Consider the following 19,667-nt stretch of genomic DNA (forward strand, 5'->3'; position numbering starts at 1 on the left):
GCTGAATGTATTTTTGGCCATTGCTGTGGACAACCTTGCTGATGCTGAGAGTTTAACGTCTGCACAGAAAGAGGAGGAAGAGGAAAAAGAAAGGAAAAAGCTGGCTAGGTAAATCCATACACCTATCTACACTCATATGCATGCATTCCTGTGAGTATAATCACTCACATTATGCACATACATATGTGCAAGTATGTGTGTATATGTAATATATATGTATAACTTCTCTGTGTGTATATCTTATATATATGTGATTAATGTAATTATATATGGAATTATGTATATACAAATTTTTAGGTAAAAGAATTCACACTAAAGGACAAAAAGGTGTTATGAGCTGGGAGTCCCCACAGTTGCAATGATGTGAGCAGAGGAAAGGGAAGTCTGGGTGACTGATGAGCTTCCAGGGCATCAGCAGAGAATGAGTGTGAAATGGTGTCAATGTTACAATCCCATTTGAATCTCCCTATCACCTTCTGATTGCTTTGTACCACAAGGCGTATTTTCAGACTGTTGTTCCTATGACAAGATTCAGCAACTTCCTTCTCTTTTGGTGCCACATGCTGTTCTTCTCTTGCTAGGTTCTTCTAGCATTTCTGCAGGCTCTTAGGAGTCATGAGCTGGATGTAGAGCTTCTCTGTCGTTTGCAGCTGCCAACAGCGGGGAAGCCTCTACTTACTGGTTATTTCTATTCACTGTCTTCCAGGCTGCTTGGAGATCTCTTGAGCAGAACTTTCTGCTTCATCCTGCATGCTAGTCAGCAGGTTTCCCTGGCTCTGGGAGTGCAGTGAGGGGTGAAACTTTGTAGGCAACCTGGTGGAAGTTCACAAGACATGGGTTGAAAATGGCTCATGCCTTTGTCATTGGATGAACAAAGAGATCTCTACTGACAGACCTAGAATATGCATGTGCACAAACACACAGGCACATACTTCCCCCACATGCGCATGCACACCCACCCACACACATACAAGCACATGCCATTGAGAAAGCTATAAAATAAAAGGATGCTATATAGAATTAGAGCAGAGTCTCTGCCTTTGCCTGCAGATGAGGACAAGGTGGAGCCGCTGCTATGTAAGCTGGACTCAGAATGGAGGTGCCAGCCAGCTGATCATTCTCATGGTGTATGCTGTACTACATGAAGTTCTTGAAAGGGAAACAGCTTCTCACCTTTGTAACTCTTTGCTTTTTATCTTGTAAAATTGTTAGGACTGCTAGTCCTGAAAAGAAACAGGAGATAGAAAAAACAGCTGTGGAGGAGGAGACAAAGGAGGAGAAAATTGAGCTGAAATCGATCACTGCTGATGGAGAATCCCCGCCTGCTACCAAGGTAAGGTCTGCTGCCAGCCAGCACTCTCTGTGCAGTGATGACATGAGCTGCTTGGGTTTCTGAGGGAATAAAAACCATCTGCCTTGTCTGATAAAGTCTTTGCTCCTTCTCCTTCCATTTCTGTCAGATCAATGTGGATGATTATCAGCCCAATGAAAACGAAGAGAAGAGCCCATATCCCACAACAGAAGTACCAGGTATATATCTTCTTCCTCTTATCCCTGATTAGAAAAAGAGAAGCTCCAGTTGCTAATGCACATAAAGCCAAATTGTGGTGACAGGTATGCTGAACATGTAATCCTTTCATGATGGGACAGGATGACGTGCTTGCCTGTGTTTGCACAGGTGTGGACTTGGTCCTTTGCAATTCCTATGCTGATTAGTCGTATTTGATTTGGTTCTCTATAAATCTCTGAATCTGGAAATACAGAGCTTTACAGAGAACCAATTCAAATCATATATGCTGTATATGAAAATATACATATGACTTTGTTTTCAGTCTATTTTTTCAGTACTCAGTGGTCAGGGGAGACTCGCAACAGATACTAATGAAAGGCAAAGTGCTGAATGCCTTTTTGCACTTTTTTCTAATCAAAAAAGACAGTGTGACTTATTAACATAATTCTAAAGGCATAAGATCTCAGCCTAGAAATGGAAAAAACAAGCTAGACCGTTAGGCTAGTTTTCAAGTCAGTTGGATGTAATTAACCTCATCCTCAGATACTTAAAAGATTGGTTGAAGAAATCTCAGAACTTTTGAGCAGTTTTTCTTCAAGAGATCCTGAACGGGGGGTGGGGTTGGAGCAAAAGAATTACAAGCTAGTCAGTTCAACTTCCATTCTTGGAAAAGTGCTGGAACAAATGATTAAACAAATTATATGACTGCAAGATAAGGAGATGACTAGCAGCCAACATAGATTTGCCAAGAACAAATCACGTCAAACCACTCTTATTTTCTTCTAAAAGGGGCTGACAAGACTTGTAGACAGGAGAAAAGAAGTATATGTCATATTCTTTAGCATTGCTAAGGCTTCTGACTGTTTCTTAAAACATTCTTATAAGCTAGCTAGAAAAACATGGTCTAGATGATTGAGAGAGAAATTGGTCAGACCCTTTATGTGGAGAGTAGTGATGGCCCAAGTGAGGTTCTACTACCCAAGGGCCCGTCCTGAGTTCAGTTCAGTTCATTGTTAATGACCTGAATGATGGAAGAGGAAATACACTTATTACATTTGCAGATAACATGAAGCTAGGAAGGACAGGAAGCATGCTGGAGGGCACCATTAGAATTCAAAGAGCTTATGAGGAACTGGATAAATGGTCTAAATAAAATTGAAAGTGCCAGGCCTGACACACAGACAGGAATAAATAACTCACAAATAAAGGATCTTAGGTGATAGCCAGCTAGGTATCAGCCCTTGAGAAAAGAATCTGAATCTTGTGATCACAAGCTCAACAGGTACCAACAACATTTTGCTGTCTTTCAAAAGGCAAGCAAGTAGTAAGGTTTCTAAACAGTGAAAACATGACCCTTTAGTCAAGTTATGGGTTTCTTCTAACTGGCTAGTGAAAGCTAACCAGAGAAAGGAATTGTTTTATTCTGTTCAGCATTTATAAGATCTCAGCTGGGATATTGTATCTCATTTTGGGTGCTCTGCTTAGAAGTGGGGCTGAATTGGAAGGAGTGTAGAAGAGCATGGTGAAAAGCAATGCTAGTAGGAAGCAAGAAAGAGTTGTGGTCGTTTGAGCTAGGAAAAGCGGGAGAAACATCTTTAAAGGCATCAAACCCTGTTAGAGGTAGGAGGGGAATTATCTCCATTATGAAGAAGATTTAAGATTCACACCAGGGAAGAATTTTCTAATGTTGAGGCTAGAAAAGATCATGAAGATGGTTGTGGAAGCCCAGCATCACTGACTGTTGTTAAGAACAGGCTAGAAGAATATCTGCCAGAAAAGGCTTAGATATAATAATTAGTTGATCCTGGCTTAGCAGAGGCATGAAGCAGAGGGCCTTTTGTGATCCTTTCCTGCTCTGCTCTTTGGCGTTTCTATGATTATATAACAGGCTGTAATAGGTAATAAAACACATTCTCTTCTATTCCATGATTCTTAATAAATAAATGTCTGATAATAGGTTGATGTGATAGAGTAAAAAAAGACACAATAATTAATTTTAAATAGATGGACAAGGGTTTCAGACAAGCAAAAAGGAAAACTGTTCATTGCATGAGATTTTCAGTACAAAAAATCCCTACATTTGCTATTCTTATACTCATTCATATTTGTAGCCCATTTATCAGGAATAGAGTGTTGTTCCAACATCACGCAATACTGTTTTAACATTGCCTGGGGCAGATCACTCTGGCTTTAATCTTCCCAGCACCTCTATAGGCACAGGCACTTACTGGACACACATCCCAAGTTGCTAAGGAGTTTGTGGAAGTCTTTAGTCAGAAGCACAAATTAAAACAGTTTGATACAGTTCTGTTTCTCAACTGGCTTGGATTTGCAGACCATTACGTTTTTTTCAAGTGAAGGTACAGTCACCTGTATATCAAATTTAAGCCTACTGATAATAGAATTGTGTTTTAGTTACCTTCTGTGGATAGCTTAGAAATAGTCTGGCTTGTGAACTATATGACAAAAACTACCTCTACAATTTGTTGAACATTTTATCTGCAGCTGTGCATAGGATTAGAGTGCAGAAAATGAAGTAAAACCACTTTTAACTCCTGCCTTGGGGTGCCAGTCCCTGGCTTGGCATATTTTTGAACAGAACCTAAAATTTGAATGGATGGTCAGGTTTTCTCCAGTCTCCTATTAGAAATGAAAAGGAACAGCATCTTGGTTATTTGCTATTGTATGATGCTATTTCTAAAGAGGCCTCTTCCCTGAATTGTTTATCAATTCTTTGTGAAGAGTGAAGTTGATCTCTAACAGCTCACAAAATTACCTGACCATTTCTTTCAGAGTTCATGGAAGTGAACCATAAGGCTCAGATGCAGTAAACTTTTGTAAATCCCTTTTTAGATCAGATTTACCATAGTCATCTATTCCATCCTGCTGTTAAAGCTCAGAAACACAAAGGCCCTCTCAGAGCTGATGTGGCATGTCACATCCGCCTTGTGTCATCAGTTTTGGGGAACAAAGCTCCAAGGCTTTCCCCAGCACTAACAAGCAAGAATTTCCCAATCCCTACATGTACCCCTGTCCAGTTCCCTTTTGGCCATCTGACCAGTCCAGAATCCTTCTGCTGATTGCTGATCGGTACAGCTGTGGTACAGGAGATCCTGTGCAGCCTTATGCAGCCCATCTGGGAACACACCTTTTCTTGCCCACTTGCATGTGAATCCATTTCAGCTGTGCTTTGAGCAAAGCATCCTATTGCCTCTTAGATGCAGTCAGCTGGTTCTACCTATTTTCTGTTTATGATTTAAGCTGTTAATGCCTGTGACCTTTCCATGGCTGTGTACCGTTCCATCCTCTGAAAGCATCCTTCACCCTACCCCCATATTCAGAAACAATTTGAAATGGTCACCTCATTCGTTTTCCCTTTATTCTTTCAACCTACCTCTATCACTTTCCTATTTGTTTCTACTGCCTAAACTAATTTTCTCAATAACCTCTTCTGACTCTATTTGCTACACAGTGTTGCTCTTAGCCCCCAGAATACTCAGTGTACTTGCAGCTCATCAGATCACCTATCCTCTTTGTTGGAAGGAGAGGCTAGTTCTTCCAGAGATTTGTGTACACTAGAAGGATTATTATGATGATATGTTTATTATAGGAAGACAGGGTGCTAGTCTTGCAGTCTAGTACAGAAACAGACAAAGAATTCACAATGTCAGATGAAGGTAAAAGCTTGGGATGATTCATGGGAGCTTGAAGAAAAGCAATGTCCTTACACAAGAGTTCTGGTCTTTGTACAGTAAAGAAAAAATAAAATCCTCATCATCAGATTTCTCACTCATGCTGCAACATAGCCTGTGTGTGCTTATGGCTTCACAACCAAAGGACGTCACCATTTTAATGAAGCATAATTCAATATGACAGTCCCAGATTTGAATTTCCTTGAACTTTAGGAGAGTTCAAACCTAGATTTGAACTTGGGGGCTCTGAGTCATGTTTCTTTATGATTTTGTGGCAAGCTTGACTAGAAGGGTCACTTTTAAACACAAATATACCTTAGGTACAGAAAACAGTCAAAGAACAAGTGTTGGATTGTAGCCGATGTGCTGCCCAGCCCATCTGTGAATATTATGTTGACCTTTGCTTCTACAAATGCTGGCAACTGTGCAATGTACTGGTTCTATATGCAGGTAGATAGCTTAGTTAGTGACCTGAGCTGAGGCTGTAATCAGGTTATTCTTTGCATATTTGAGCCTCAGTGTTTCCTTTCTTCTGTGCCCTAGACCCTACTTTAAATGAAAAATATTTAGAACATTATTCTTTATCTATGGCTGAGGAACTGAACGTGTTTTCCAGTCTGAAGGTATGTGGTTGCCAGAATCATTAATATATTTCTTGCTGTATGGTAGACACAAGAACCAGAGAGGAACAGTGTTCTTTATGGTTTTCATGGGGCTGATCCTTCTGCTAAGAGTCCATTTTCCTAGAGCAATGTTCCATACCCATTTAAAAGTGGTTTTTTAAGCATTCCTCTCAGTAAAAGAAAAAGAATGATCTAATAGCGAAGGCACAGAACTGGGACTTGGAATACTAGTCTTTTCAGTACGAGTCTCAAATATCCCACATGATGATGGGCGTCAGTATTCTGGACTGTTAAAGAAGAAGAATTTGCTTACCTTGCTCATTGTCAGCCCCCTCTGAAACATGTAGATTAAAGGTGCAAGTGCAAAGTATTGTAATATTATATAAATATGAGCATTAACATTAAGACAAATTTTACAAGCACAATGAACCAAAGTACTTCTGAAAGAATGTTTCTTTAACTAATAAAGCCTGGAGAAAGAGTATTATAAAATATATTACAATATAAAATCGAGCTGTTAAAAAATAGACTGGCTTAAAAAGTACAAACTCTATGTACCAGCTCAAACATTTATGCAAAAATCTATCAAGTGAATTTGAGCTGAACTCTTGCTACTGGAAGTGTAAAGAAAGAATCCTATTTGCATGTAATAATGGCACACATTGAAAAGGCCACTTTTCTCCTGTCTCTGACATCTAGATCAGGATCTGTGCTGATTCATCTGTTCTTTCTGATGTGTCCATTACCGGATCAAGTACAGTACCTGACCCTAAAGGAACAGGCTCTTCCTGGACCTTTTCTCACAGTATGGACTCAAGATAAAGCTTTTAACTAGGGTTTCCTCCTTTGCATTGGCTAGAAGATGAATCAGTTGCATCTAACCTGTCAGGCTCCTTTCTTAAAATATTTTTTCCTGTCTTGCTCATTAAGTGAGAGGACTGGGATCTTTAAAATAGCAAAATCCTATCATGTCATTTACAAAACAGCATCTGACTTCAGCAAGTAGAAGAAATCCTCAAAGATGGAGGGTTCTTTTTCACATACCACTTAGCCCCCATCTCTGCATTTTTTTTCTTTGTGGGTGCTCACTGATCTGCAGAGTGCCTGGAGATCTGCTCCACAGGCATCAGGTTCAAGAGTCTCAGCCTTGTTCCTGCCTTTTCAATCTTCCCCCCACTGAATTATGAAAGGGGACAATTTTAAGAATTTCAAAGTCAAAGTGCCCATGCTCCATGTTTGCTCTGGGGCACATGTGCTCATCCAGACACAATCTCAGATGTGGCAGTGGCTCCATCGAAAGCCTTACAAAGAGAGGAAAAACAGATCTTGATAAACCGGAGGAGCGGTCTGAAGAAAGTAAGATGCAGTTCAATAAGGATGAGGTCGAAGTGCCACTCTTGGGAACAGTCAGCATCACAAATGCAGAGCGGGGAGTGCCAGGCTAGGCATCCCTTCTCTGGTAAATAATCTGTGCTTTGTGCAAATCAGAAACTGATGGCAAATTAATGCCAGAGAATAATGAAAAGAAGTGCCCATGAAGGACATTTAAACAGGAAGACAGTATTGTAAGATATAAGAAGTAATCCACTCTCCTCTGCACCAGTAAAACCTCAACTGCAGGTTAATCCTGAAGATAATCTGGCAGAAAGTAGCAAGAATGATCAGAGACCTAGGGAACATAGCACCTCAGGAAAAACTGTTGTTGTTTTGCTCTAGGAACCAGAAATCCTCACATAGGTATAATAATGTAGGTAGAAGCCTTCTGCAAGAGGAAGAGACTTCCCTATTTTCTGTGTCCATGGAAAATAAGAAAATAAATAATGGATTTAGACCTTAGCAAGAAAGATTCAAGTCAGTCATTAGGAGAAGCTTTTTTTTGCAGAAGAGACAGTGAAGTACCTGAGGAGACTGTTGTGAGGATATTGTGCATTTACCAGCATTAATGGTTTTACAGAGAGACTAGATCATGTCTGCCAGGCCAAGCACTGGGCAGCAGATGCTGCCTTGGAGAAAGGAAGTGAACAAGGAACCTCACGCTTTCATCATCCTATTTCAATGAGTCTTCATTTTTAGCTCTAGTTATGACAGAGACAAATGCCCCAGCGCTCCAGAACGGGTTGTATTTTGCATTAAAAGACAAAAATGCTTCTTGCAGCAGAGGAAGATGAGGAAGAACCTGAGATGCCTGTCGGCCCTCGGCCTCGCCCGATGTCTGAGCTGCACCTCAAGGAAAAGGCTGTGCCCATGCCCGATGCCAGTGCTTTTTTCATCTTCAGTCCTAACAACAGGTATTTAAGAGACTACTGATCTGGAACAAGGAGACGGAGAGCAGGTACCCCTTTCACGCTGGGCCCCAAAGGTTGTGTGGTGCAGAGCTCCATTCCAGCAGTTCATACGAGAGACCTCCTTTGACCAGTCTCTCCTTTAAAGGCCTGCCATGAAATCCTCATGAAAGCACAACTGTAGGGAGCCCCTTGACAATATTCAATGGGAGTTCATGACACCTGCAAGGCTGACTGACGACACAAATCATGAAAGCTTCAGAAATAAGGGAGTTCATGTGTGTCTGCTCATTCCTACAAGTTAAGAACAAGCGTAGAAGAAAAGGAAAGAGGAGGAAGAGAGTCCAGAGCTCTGAGGGGAGGCTGAGGAGAATAATTCTTCTCTCATGCTCTTCCCTTGGGCTCCAGCAATGTGGCTTCACATTTCCCCACCTGTCTTTCCAACACAGATGCATGAGACAAGTACTGTGAGTGGAGGGATGAGCTATGACACAGAGGAATATATCTTTTCAAGGGTGCAGAAATGAGCTCACTGCCCAGTGGTCTGTGCAGTACCATGGATCCCAACATCTCCCTTGGGGACTTGGCCTCCAAACACAGCCCAAAGTAAGGCAGGGCTGTAAAAGCACAGCTGAATTCACAGCCAGTCTTTCCACAGCAGGGCTTGTGCCACTCCTCCTTGGGTATGTGCAACAGAGAGGGACTGATGATGTTTGGGACTTATGGACTCTAATGTCAACTTTGCCACCTACCCACTGTCACTTGTTGAAGAAGTAAATTAACCTCTGCAATCATCTGTAAAATTGCTATAATAGGGGCTTGGAGGCTTAAAGCCAAAAGTAGAGCTAGACTAATGAAGTGCCTCTAGAATTATGCATTGGACTGTTATGAGGTTTAACTCCTCGTATCCTGATACCAAGGTATGGAAGGTGATGTAATGATCTCCAGTAAGCACGCTGCTGTTTGATGGGAGACCTCTACTTCTTTACTTGCTAGTTTCCCACTAAGATCACCAAGAACTTTATATTGGGCTGATGATTAGCAGACACCCTGCATGGCATGATGTATTCCCAGAAGCCCTTTGCAAATGCCAGCCTGCCCTTTAGTCATTTGGCCAGGTCTGTACCCTGTTAGCAAGGTAGATCCCCTATAGCTCCTGCTCAGTGACACTCCAGCCCTAGCTCAGAAAGACATTGGCCACCCTGAAGCCTATTTCTGCTGCTTTCCCACTAAATGAATGGGGAATGGTTCTGTGAATGAAAGCAAGGGATATAATTTTGAGTTGGCAGGTTTCAGACCACATCTAAATCACAAAGGGCTCTGTCAGGAAGGAGTGACTGTTCTCCATCCAAATGCACTGAGCGTGAGTCCTGCAGGCAGCTGATCACTCCCTGTGCATCACTGCATGACGTGGAGAGCCCAGGCTGCTGGGGCAAAGGGAAGGTGCTCTGCAGAACAATCCTCCAGGGCCAGTCCTGCTGGCAAAAGAGGAGGGGGGAATGTTTCCCAGGTCTTGCTGTTCTCTGACAGATAAAGTTGTGCCTCTCCTCTCTCTTGCAGGTTTCGTGTCCACTGCCATCGAATCGTTAATGATAACATTTTCACCAACCTGATCCTATTTTTCATCTTGCTCAGCAGCATCTCCCTGGCAGCTGAGGACCCCGTCCGACACCTATCCTTTAGGAACCAAGTATGCTTCCCATCCTCCTTCCCTCGCTGTGTATTGGAAGTGTGGTATAAGCAGATCATGAGTTGAAGCTAGGAAAGGCAGAAAAGACTACATCAGAGGCTTTGGGAGTTACTCTCTTCCCTGATATGTGCCTTTTGTAGGGTGTGTGTGAAATCATTGGGTTTTCCAGGAAACATGAGTCAATGCAGAATTTAGCCTCTAGTTCATTTCAGAAGCATGTGTAGGGGAAGGAAGGACAGGAGGCTGAAGCAAAAATATTGTTGCCTGGGATAGAGGCATTAGAAATGGGCTGTAGAAACATTGATTGGGATACAAATAATTCTAATTTGGAGGATTTGCAGGTTCCCTTTGGAACAGTTGCTCTCTCCTACCACATTCTTTCTTTTGAACTAAAAAGCCCAGGGCCTGATTTTCACTTTGTTCACATCGGTGTAAATCAGGAGTAACATTCTTGAGTTTGATGCAGTCACTCTGGGGCAAAATGGTATAATCAAGGTTAGAATCAGAGTATTTGAAGGCAAGCTGCAAAGTTATCATTAAATTTCAGATAATCCTCAGAAAATATGCTGTGTTCCTCACCAGCCTGGGGGACGGAGAGGAAAGCATTCAGCACGGAGATACATTCTCACCTTCTTTCCTGACCATTCTTATTAGCCTTTTGAAACATTCAGTGCTCTCTTAACTTCGCCGGTGGTTGTTTCCATTAATCTGGGGTCATTGCAGAAATCAGAGTCAGCAGTCGTGTGTGGGACTTCTAATCTCTGCTATCCACAGTGACATTTTGATGCCTATATACTGAAAGAGCTTTCTAGGCCTAAAGAGTGGGACAATTTTTTGTTGTTGTTTAATAATAAAACCTTAATTTAATGCTCAGTGTTCTACCTCCCTGAAATATCCAGGCCTGAGCATGCATTTAAATACATATGTGCATGCAGAGAAGGTGTTAATGGAGGTTTATTCCTGAGCTTATCTCAGAACTGCTTTGCATTTTGTCACGAAGGAGGGTGCTAAACAATACAGTCAAACTTGTGCCACTAATGACCCACTTGTGCATGGCTGAGTGTGCCCACCACGTAGGGATAAATGTATGTCAATATGTATTAGCACTGCAGCATGATGTCAGCTGGCATAGCAGGGACATTTAAATGAGACAAAAAGTAGTCAAACCTGGTTGTCCTGGATAAGAGCTGAAAGTTTGGGGCAAAATGTTGTCATGTGTATTTGAAGCCACTGATGTTGCATGAAAATCTGTGCTTAATTTTTGCAGGTACAGATGTTTAAAATGTATCACACAAGTGGATACTGGCAAGATGTTTGGGTTGCAAATGTGGTCTGCCATTACACTTTGACGGTAGAACAGTAAGATAATGTCCTGCCCTGTGCCCACACAGAGGCCTGGGAGGGAAGGAAAGCAAGGAAACAGAAAGCAAACTAACTGCCTCTACCTTCACTCTGGGACAACATAGTCAGGCATTAACTTGTGCACAAGGACCCATGCAGACTAGTGCTGCTGTTGACACAAACTGTCCCAGAGCAGGAAGACAGGAATGGAGAACCCAGCAAGGTCTAGCAGGGAGGCTTGGACGCTGCTTCTGTCCTGGGGCAGGCTTGTGTCACACAGGGCTCAGGCAGCAAGTTTTTGGAAGTGCCTCCCCAGTCTGATCAAACAGCCTTTAAAGACCAAGCAAGTCCTAAGACTTTGTGTGCTCACAGTGTTCTCGTGTTTGCACCTTGGCAAGGTGCTCATTCATTTTAAAATATTCTAGAGTAAATTCATATTTAGAGAATAATCAATATGCCTACTGATAAATGGTACTGCCTGCACAAGGGGAGCAGTGATCATTCTCATTAAGCATGATTTCATCTATAAGGGACATCTTTACTAGCTGCAGCTTTGGGGTCAGATTCACCAGTATGCTCTAGCTGCTTTGCAGTGCTCTGGTGATGTAAAGCAGTTGCAGGTACAGCTTAATTGTCCACTTTAATCAAGTTTATGGCTGCTTTTTGTTGGTGGAGTCATGCAAAGCAGCCTGAGAGTACCCATGAATCTGGCCCAGTGATTATAAAATTGTTCCATTGATATAATAACCAAATGTCAGGACCTACAAGGCAGCAATACAAGGGCACTTTTTCAGTTATAATGTGTGTAAATTAATATAGGATGCAATGGAGATGAAATGTCCATCCTTAAAATGTCCGTTTTTTAATTCTCTAAGTTGCAAAAATTGATAAAGCCCAAGACAGCCTTGGAGACGTGAGAACAACTTGGGGTCAAAAATTGAGCAGTGGCCTGAAGAACTACACAGTAGTAGTAAGTGATACATCCCCCCATTTGACATGTTAGTCCAGATTTGGATCGTGCTTAAATGCTGCAATGTAAAATAACCTTGCAGTTTGCAGTAGCTACCCCAACTGCCCATGGCATACCAAGCTGTAAGAATCTAGCCATCTATAAATCTGAGCTAGGGTATGGGCATTGAGATACAATAAACACTTGTGGGATGGGAGAAGGCAGTTTACTGCTGTATGTTTATTAGTGTTTTAGCAGTAAAGGTTTAAATTTCACAAATGATCAGTTTTATACAGCTTCCATATATTAGCCTTCCAGTTTAGAACTTGGTTATTGTAAAACAATAGTAATCCAAGGGCATGATAAACTTGATTTTCACCATTTGTAGTGTAGATAACACTAAAATGGCTTGGGATATTGGAACACATTGGAAACAAAGAGAATTCAATTCTGGTTCCATTGGTCAATAAGAAAGTTCCCATTTGCTTTTGTGGAATGTCAATTGATTGGCTGTGAAAGACATTTCTGTCCTTGATGCTGTTACTTTGAAAATCACTTTACACTTCCAGACTTGCTCTTGCCTTCTGTGACACTCGAGGGCCACTTTTTGTGGTCTGCCATGGATACCACTGGCATCCCCATCACCACTTCTAAGTTCATGGGAATAATAAGTGTTTCAGCTTGCCTATTATCCAGGATGCCAATAGAAAGATGCAAGATCTAAGTTAGACACCTTTAGCACACGACCAAATTATGGTTGCAATACAAGAGCTGGGATTCTGTTCAATTGGCAAAGTCTTTGTTATTCATTCTAATCCAGGGCAAATCAGGACAGAGAAAAAAATAGCTAGAGCATGAATTTGCAGTTTGCTTTTCTTCCTTTGAGAGAGGCACAGAACATGCCTGAATGGAAGTTAGTAAGAAGAAATCTCATGTTTTCCACTAAGAGACCAGGCACCCTTGTATTCTCAGTTTGGAAGTCTATTTGGGAAAACCCTTGAATTGTCTGTTCTTTATCAGATTTTAAAAATAAATATAAAAAAAAAAGAAAAAAGAAGGCGAATCCTACAACAACAACAAAAATTATTTTACCTCTAGACCCCTCATGGGATTGTAGCTCAGGAAAGATTTCATGTAATGTGCTGCTTGTTCTCTGCACCAGGACCTTCCCGGCATTCAACAGGACATCGTTACAAAACCATTTCCTATAGAGTCCTCCTTGTTCTCTTGTTAAAAGGCATATGTATCTGATTTTGAACTGTGATTTCCCATTCAAGTGATCAGTCACTGATCTACCCTCCCCACTCCTATTCCCTTTTGTTTTTACAGATTCTCTTTTATTTTGATATAGTTTTTACTGTCATTTTCACCATTGAAATTGCTCTGAAGGTAAAGTGCCCATCTTCTCTACCATTACTTGTTCACAAGCTTACTAGTTTTCTGCCACTATCTGTTGCTAACACACACGCCTGTTTGTTCCTGGGTCACGCTCAGTACCACTAACCCGATTGTGCTTATTTTTCAGATCCTAGGCAATGCAGACTATGTCTTCACTAGTATCTTTACATTAGAAATTATTCTTAAGGTAACCAATCTGAGCAATACTCGTTTTCTTTCTTTCTTTCTTTCTTTCTTTCTTTCTTTCTTTCTTTCTTTCTTTCTTTCTTTCTTTCTTTCTTTCCTTTCTTTCTTTCTTTTGTTCTCTCTCTCTTTCTTTCCTTTATTCTTTCTTTTTCTGTATCACTCTCTTTTTAATTTTTTTTTAACCACATTAATATCTCTACACAAATGATTGTTTATCTTTTGATTTTAACATTTTTGTAGTTGCTTAAAAAGTCTTCTGTGAAATTTTGATATTCAAACTTTTAATTCAGGGCCTATATCAAAACAATGCTTTTTAGGGGAATCACAATGAAAGGATGATCCGGTTGGGAAAAGTAAGAGAGGACCAAGAAAAAGACCATCACCCCATAAATTTCTCTCTCTACCCTGGCCAGTCTTTCCAAAACAGGATTTGTTTGCTGTGCAAAGAACCCTGAGCACATACACCTCCTCTTACACATGCTACACCCAAAGAGAAGGTCTCCATTCTGCACAAGTCATGAGGCTGGGCCAGAGGGTGGCCGGTGACTTCTGTAAGGTTACAGAGTGCACGGTCAAGTAGGAGAGAGGGAGCATAGTGCAGAAGCTCACTTTTTAGGTATGGAGAGGTAACTAAGAGTACAAATCACTGAAACACCAAGGACTGTAGCTGCGATGAAAATTGCTGCATTGCCTGTTTTGAACCCAGCTTCCTGTTTCCCAGGAACATGCTCTATACCGAGGAAAATATGCAGGAGAATGGTTTAGCTCAGAAGAAAATAAAAATAGGCTGCCTTGTTCTGAACTCTAATTTTCTCAAATTGGTAGGCTAATAATTTAAATAACAGTAATTGAGCAAAGTTCTGGCTTTCTAAATGCTAGGTTCACTTGGCAGCTTGTTTTTTTTTTTTTCTCAGCAAGCTAGTTCTAAGTGCTGGCAGGCAGTACCTTAGAGTTGCTCCAATCTTGCAACTCAAGACCCTAATAACAGTATCCATACTGAAAACTGGCAAGCAGGGTGGTCCCTGCATATATTTGTAGAGAAACATGCTTTTTGATATGACTTTAAATCACCAAAGCCATAATGTTCTCCAAAGAGTTGTACATACTATGCTTGTGTGCAGTGTGCATGTGTTTACACAATAAATTTGAACACGCACGTACCAAATGGCTGACCAAAAAAGCCTGCCAAAAAAAGAAAACATCTCAACAGCAACATTTAGAAATAAAACCATAGTTCAAGGCACTTGTTTGAACTTACAATTACTAATTCTGCTCCCACTGAAGCTAATGGTAACACTCCTAATTACTTCAGTGGAAGCAGAACCTAACCCAATCCATTGTCATATTGCTCTGTTTTCATCAGGGGAGTGTACTGCATAGTACCTGAGCCTTCCTGATGTCCTCCTGTTAACTTCAGTGAACTTATGTCAACACTCCTGGATATTCTCTGAGTTCAAGTGGGAGAGGAGTGCAAGGACTACAAATGTTTAAGAAATTCTTCTGTTATGGTGTCAGTTATCCTGCCTCACAAGTTGTTTGGTTTCTCAGTGCATGTTTCTCTGCTGCCTTTCATTAAGCACAATGTTTTGCACAACAGCAAAGTTAGTGCAAATGGTAGGAAACAAAAGAACAAATGGCCATAGGATGTTCAAGGCTGTAGAGAAACAAGCTTCATCTGCCCTCATGTTGCTGATGACACCTGCAAGCCTCACACTGCTATGCTGAAGTCTGGTGAAAGTTAGCAAGGTAACTGCCAAGTTTTTTTAATTGGCATCCTAAAAGCTTGTTCATTGCCCCAGATGGGAGGCTGACATAGATTATACACTCTTTGAGAGTCTCTTCTGAGGTAGCAAAATCTCTCAACAGGCTTGAGAAAAGAACAGTTGTATAGAACTTAAACTCAGCAGAGCTTCCCTCCTGATTTCAATGGTGTCTCCTTTCTTTCAAGATTGCCATACAAAATCTAACCAGTAAAGGGCATCTTTACCATCTTTGTTATGGCAAGAACCCCTCCCCCTTTCCCCAATTGAATGTGTCTATAAGTATAAATTCTAAGCCAAGAACAGAGTTTATACTTCTTCCCCTTCTAAGTTCTGCCTGACTAATTGACAGTCAGCTCCCTGATGTCATGGATGTTTGGTGAAAAAAATAATCTGATATACCATGTGCCCTTCCACCTTCCTCTGAATGAAGTTGTCACAGGTAGGCATGGCTGGAAACCACTAGCAGGCATGTCATCCTGAGCTATTAGCGGGAGCCAGAAAACTCCAGTTTGAATTTCTATTTCATACTTTCCAGCTGGGAGTCTGGCTAGAGCTTATCATTGAGGAGCAGTCTCATGGTGTATGCTTCAAATTGCTTTAGATATCTAACTTAGATGAGATTCAGAGGAAAGCCTGTGTTCCTAACCCAGATAATGGAGGGACACTAGCAGTTGCAGGGATGAGTTGCATGGGGTTTCTTCAAAGCAGCTACGTTAGATCGCTTACTGAGTCTAAGGTACGTGGTACAAATACCCCTATTGCCTCACCCTCTTTAACGATGCCAGACTCATTTAGTCACATTCTGTAACTGAGCTCAGTCTAAAATTAAAATTGTGAGCTCAGAAGTGTGTAGGTCTGACATTGAGGCTGAGACCCATTTCTGTTTACACTGTCACTAAATCCAATTCTGGAGCTATGACATCCTCAAAGCCAGCAGGTATTCAATAACCCTTCATACCTAGACAGGGCAGAGTCCCTTGTAAAACACGTAAAATTTTTCCCTTCCTCTGCTGGGTGATGTTCATAATGATTACCTCCACAAAGAAACCATTCTGTCTCAAGGAATCTTACCTTGGGCTTTGTGAGGAAAACCAAGGGATAAATGCAACTGCTTCTGGAATAAAAATGGAGGAAGCTGGATAGGAATAAGAAAAGAGATACAGGTTTGAGCTGAACAGGAGCAGACTGAAGAGAGCAGGAATTCAGCTCTAAAGCATCAAATCCCTGAGGGATTTTGTTTTTTCTTCACAGAGGGAAAAGAGCCTAACTGTCCGCTGCAGCTGGACTAAGCATTGAAAAACATTACAGAAAAACTCTTTTTATTTTATATTTTTTCTTCATTTTAGCTGAAGAGGCCTTTATATAATACAAGCATCATACTCACAAGTGTCCTCTGTCATTGAAGAAAAGGGGAAAAGCATATGATTGCAAAGAGTAGCTTTTGCAAACAGTTATTCTGCTGCTTTGCTGATTCTAAATGTTTTGTACTCTATGCACTCAAACTGCTTATTTTCCTCACTGAACCTAGTATTGGCTTTCCCTAGTTAGGTCTTTCATAGTTATCTTGCTGTCTTCTTCATTCTCTTTTCTTTCAATGGGGACTCAACTTCTCCTTTGGGGTCTGGGGGTAAATTGTCTGCTATGTTAGAAATACTGCCCCTCCCCAATTATATACTCTGAGCACAAGCAGATGGGTTCGGTTACTGAACAGATGCTAATGGCGAAGTGTGTTGTGTCTTCATGTGCCTTCCTGCAGATGACTGCATACGGGGCTTTCCTCCATAAGGGGTCCTTCTGCAGAAACTATTTCAACATCTTAGACCTGCTGGTGGTCAGCGTTTCTCTCATCTCCTTTGGGATCCAGTGAGTGAGCTATTTTCAACTGATTGGTTTTTTGGGATCATAATGCCAGGTTGGGAGGTGATAGCTCAGGCTCATTGTCTTATCTGGGTAAGATTTTTCTTAGGAGCCTGTAGGTATTTTTCTCAGATTATTCAAGGCCATTAAAATTCATCCTCAAGAGAGGAGGTAGTAATTGGGAAATGCTACACCAGTGACCTGGAGGGGGGATCTTCCAGAAAGAGCAAATGAGAACAAGAAACTTTGTCCATTGGGAATCATGACATTTAGCTTTGTTCCAAGATCTCTGATTCACTGTATCATTTCAGGACAGTTAAGTTACTGTTCCCTCCTAGAGCTCTCATAACGTCTTTGGAAAATGGGGTGATAATGTTTTGCTGCTTCCTAAGATGTTGTGGGTCTTGGTCAGTGGAAAACCATCAAGCACTTAAAGAGCTGTGTGAGGATCTGCAGAATACTGGTGGCAGTGACAGTTGATCCTGCTTCTGTTGCGCCATTTCGTGTTGGTTGATCTGTTAATTTGCTTAATAAGTTTATAGATTTACTTGACTATGTGGAACTCTACGTGTTGGGTAGGGAGTTTCCTAAGTGGCATCACATCTGCTAAGACATAAGCTCCCAATTGTTACCATTACAGGTTACCAGCTCATGTATGTTATGTTCCAGAGCTAAGTCAAGCAGAAGGATTTGTCAAGTCCATTGGGCTTTCAGTCAAGGTCTTAAGAATGGCACAGTGCTCATTTTGACCTGCTGTTTCTTTCTTACAGACCTAACTAGGCTCTTGATATGTTAGAAAAAAAAACTGTTCCCAAAATCAGTAGGAAGGCCTGATGTCATACAGCATGGAGAAGATTCTCAGTCAGGGTTTTAGTCGTGGAAGATGCAAAGAGCTCTGTTGTAGTAGATAGTTGTATTCAGTACTTAAAATTAAATATATAAGTCATCCTAATCAATCCAGTGGGAGTTTCCACATCCTTAAATTTATGTACACACTTAATTGATTTGTGGGATCAGAGGCCAAACACATTGAAGGACCAAACACCAGGTAGATGGTATACCTTTAATGCTGGAGTCACATGGAGTTTCCACTCTTCTATGAATATTTCAGTGGAGTGCTTCTTTGAGCCTTGAGTATCTGAAAATGTCTTGTGATGACTACATCTTGGCACAATTTCCATATCACAGATATCTACAGAGTATTTGGTAGCTTGCCCTGATAAAAAAGAAAAATGCCGCCCATGTTCCATTCCTTTCATTAATACAGCAGAGGTGGTGAAAGCCAGAAGAATGTATACTGAGCCTGCCCAGATCAGGAAGCAAGACCTATGTAGACAACATCAGAGAGTAGTTTCCGTACCCCTGAAGTGCCATAGCAAAGAGTTGCCTCTCTAACTATCCAAAGCAATCTAAGGCTACATAGGATTTCAAACAAGAAAGAGTGGCTGAAGTTCATCTGCCCTCACAGCACACCCTCTATGTTGCTGTATCTCTCAAACCTTCCAATACTTTCTTCCAGGTCCAGTGCCATCAATGTGGTGAAGATCCTGCGTGTTCTGCGAGTCCTTAGACCACTGAGGGCCATTAACAGAGCCAAAGGATTAAAGGTTAGAAGAGTCTCAATGCATTCTGTAAACTATAAATTCAACTTCTTTCAGGCTCCAAGAACTTTTGTAATGGTTCAAGTAGTGTTTCAGCAGAATCATAGAATGGTTGAAGTTGGAAGGGACCTCTGGAGGTTGTCTTGTCCAACTACCGTACTCAAGCAGGCCACTGAGAGCAGGTTGCCCAGGACCATGCCCAGATAGCTTTTGAATATCTCCAAGAAGAGAGACACTACAACTTCGCTGGGCAACCTATTCCAATGCTCAGTGACCTTCACAGTAAAAAAGTGTTTCCCAATGTTCAGACAAACCTCCTTGTTTCAGTTTGTGCCCATTGCCTCTTGTCCTGTCAGTGGGCACCACTGAAAATAGCCTGACTATGCCTTCTCTGCACCCTCCCTTCAGGTGTTTATATACATTGACAAGGTTTCCCCGAGCTTTCTCCTCTCTAGGCTGAACAGTCCCAGCTCTCTCCGCCTTACCTCATGGGAGAGATGCTTCAGTCCCTTAATCATCTTTGTGGCCCTTCGCTGGACTCCCTCCAGTACATTCATGGCTTTCTTGTACTGAGGAGCCCAGAACTGGACACAGTACTCTAGGTGTGGCCTCACCAGTGCTCAGTAGAGGGAAAAGATCACCTCCTTTAACCTGCTGAAAGTATTTTGCCTAATGTAGCCCAGGATACCATTCACCACCTTTGCAGCAAGGGCTTATGTTCAACTTGGTGTCCACCAGGACCCCCAGGTCCTTTTCTCCCAAGCTACTTTCCATC

The 19,667-nt window shown here is 41.5% G+C and overlaps 1 protein-coding gene across 1 annotated transcript in view; it reads left to right on the top strand.

Moving 5' to 3' along the window:
• LOC104164139 (voltage-dependent L-type calcium channel subunit alpha-1C) overlaps positions 1–19,667 on the top strand; it is a 96,128-nt gene that overhangs the window by 21,537 nt on the left and 54,924 nt on the right. The window contains exons 7-15 of the mRNA XM_009703374.1: positions 1–108; positions 1,213–1,333; positions 1,461–1,530; positions 7,981–8,113; positions 9,668–9,797; positions 13,417–13,476; positions 13,613–13,672; positions 17,191–17,297; positions 18,811–18,898. Of these exons, the coding sequence (XP_009701676.1) occupies positions 1–108; positions 1,213–1,333; positions 1,461–1,530; positions 7,981–8,113; positions 9,668–9,797; positions 13,417–13,476; positions 13,613–13,672; positions 17,191–17,297; positions 18,811–18,898 (877 nt within the window). The remainder of the gene's footprint in view (positions 109–1,212; positions 1,334–1,460; positions 1,531–7,980; positions 8,114–9,667; positions 9,798–13,416; positions 13,477–13,612; positions 13,673–17,190; positions 17,298–18,810; positions 18,899–19,667) is intronic.

The sequence above is a fragment of the Cariama cristata genome, unplaced genomic scaffold, assembly GCF_000690535.1.
Source record: "Cariama cristata isolate BGI_N322 unplaced genomic scaffold, ASM69053v1 scaffold9067, whole genome shotgun sequence".
NCBI lineage: Eukaryota > Metazoa > Chordata > Aves > Cariamiformes > Cariamidae > Cariama > Cariama cristata.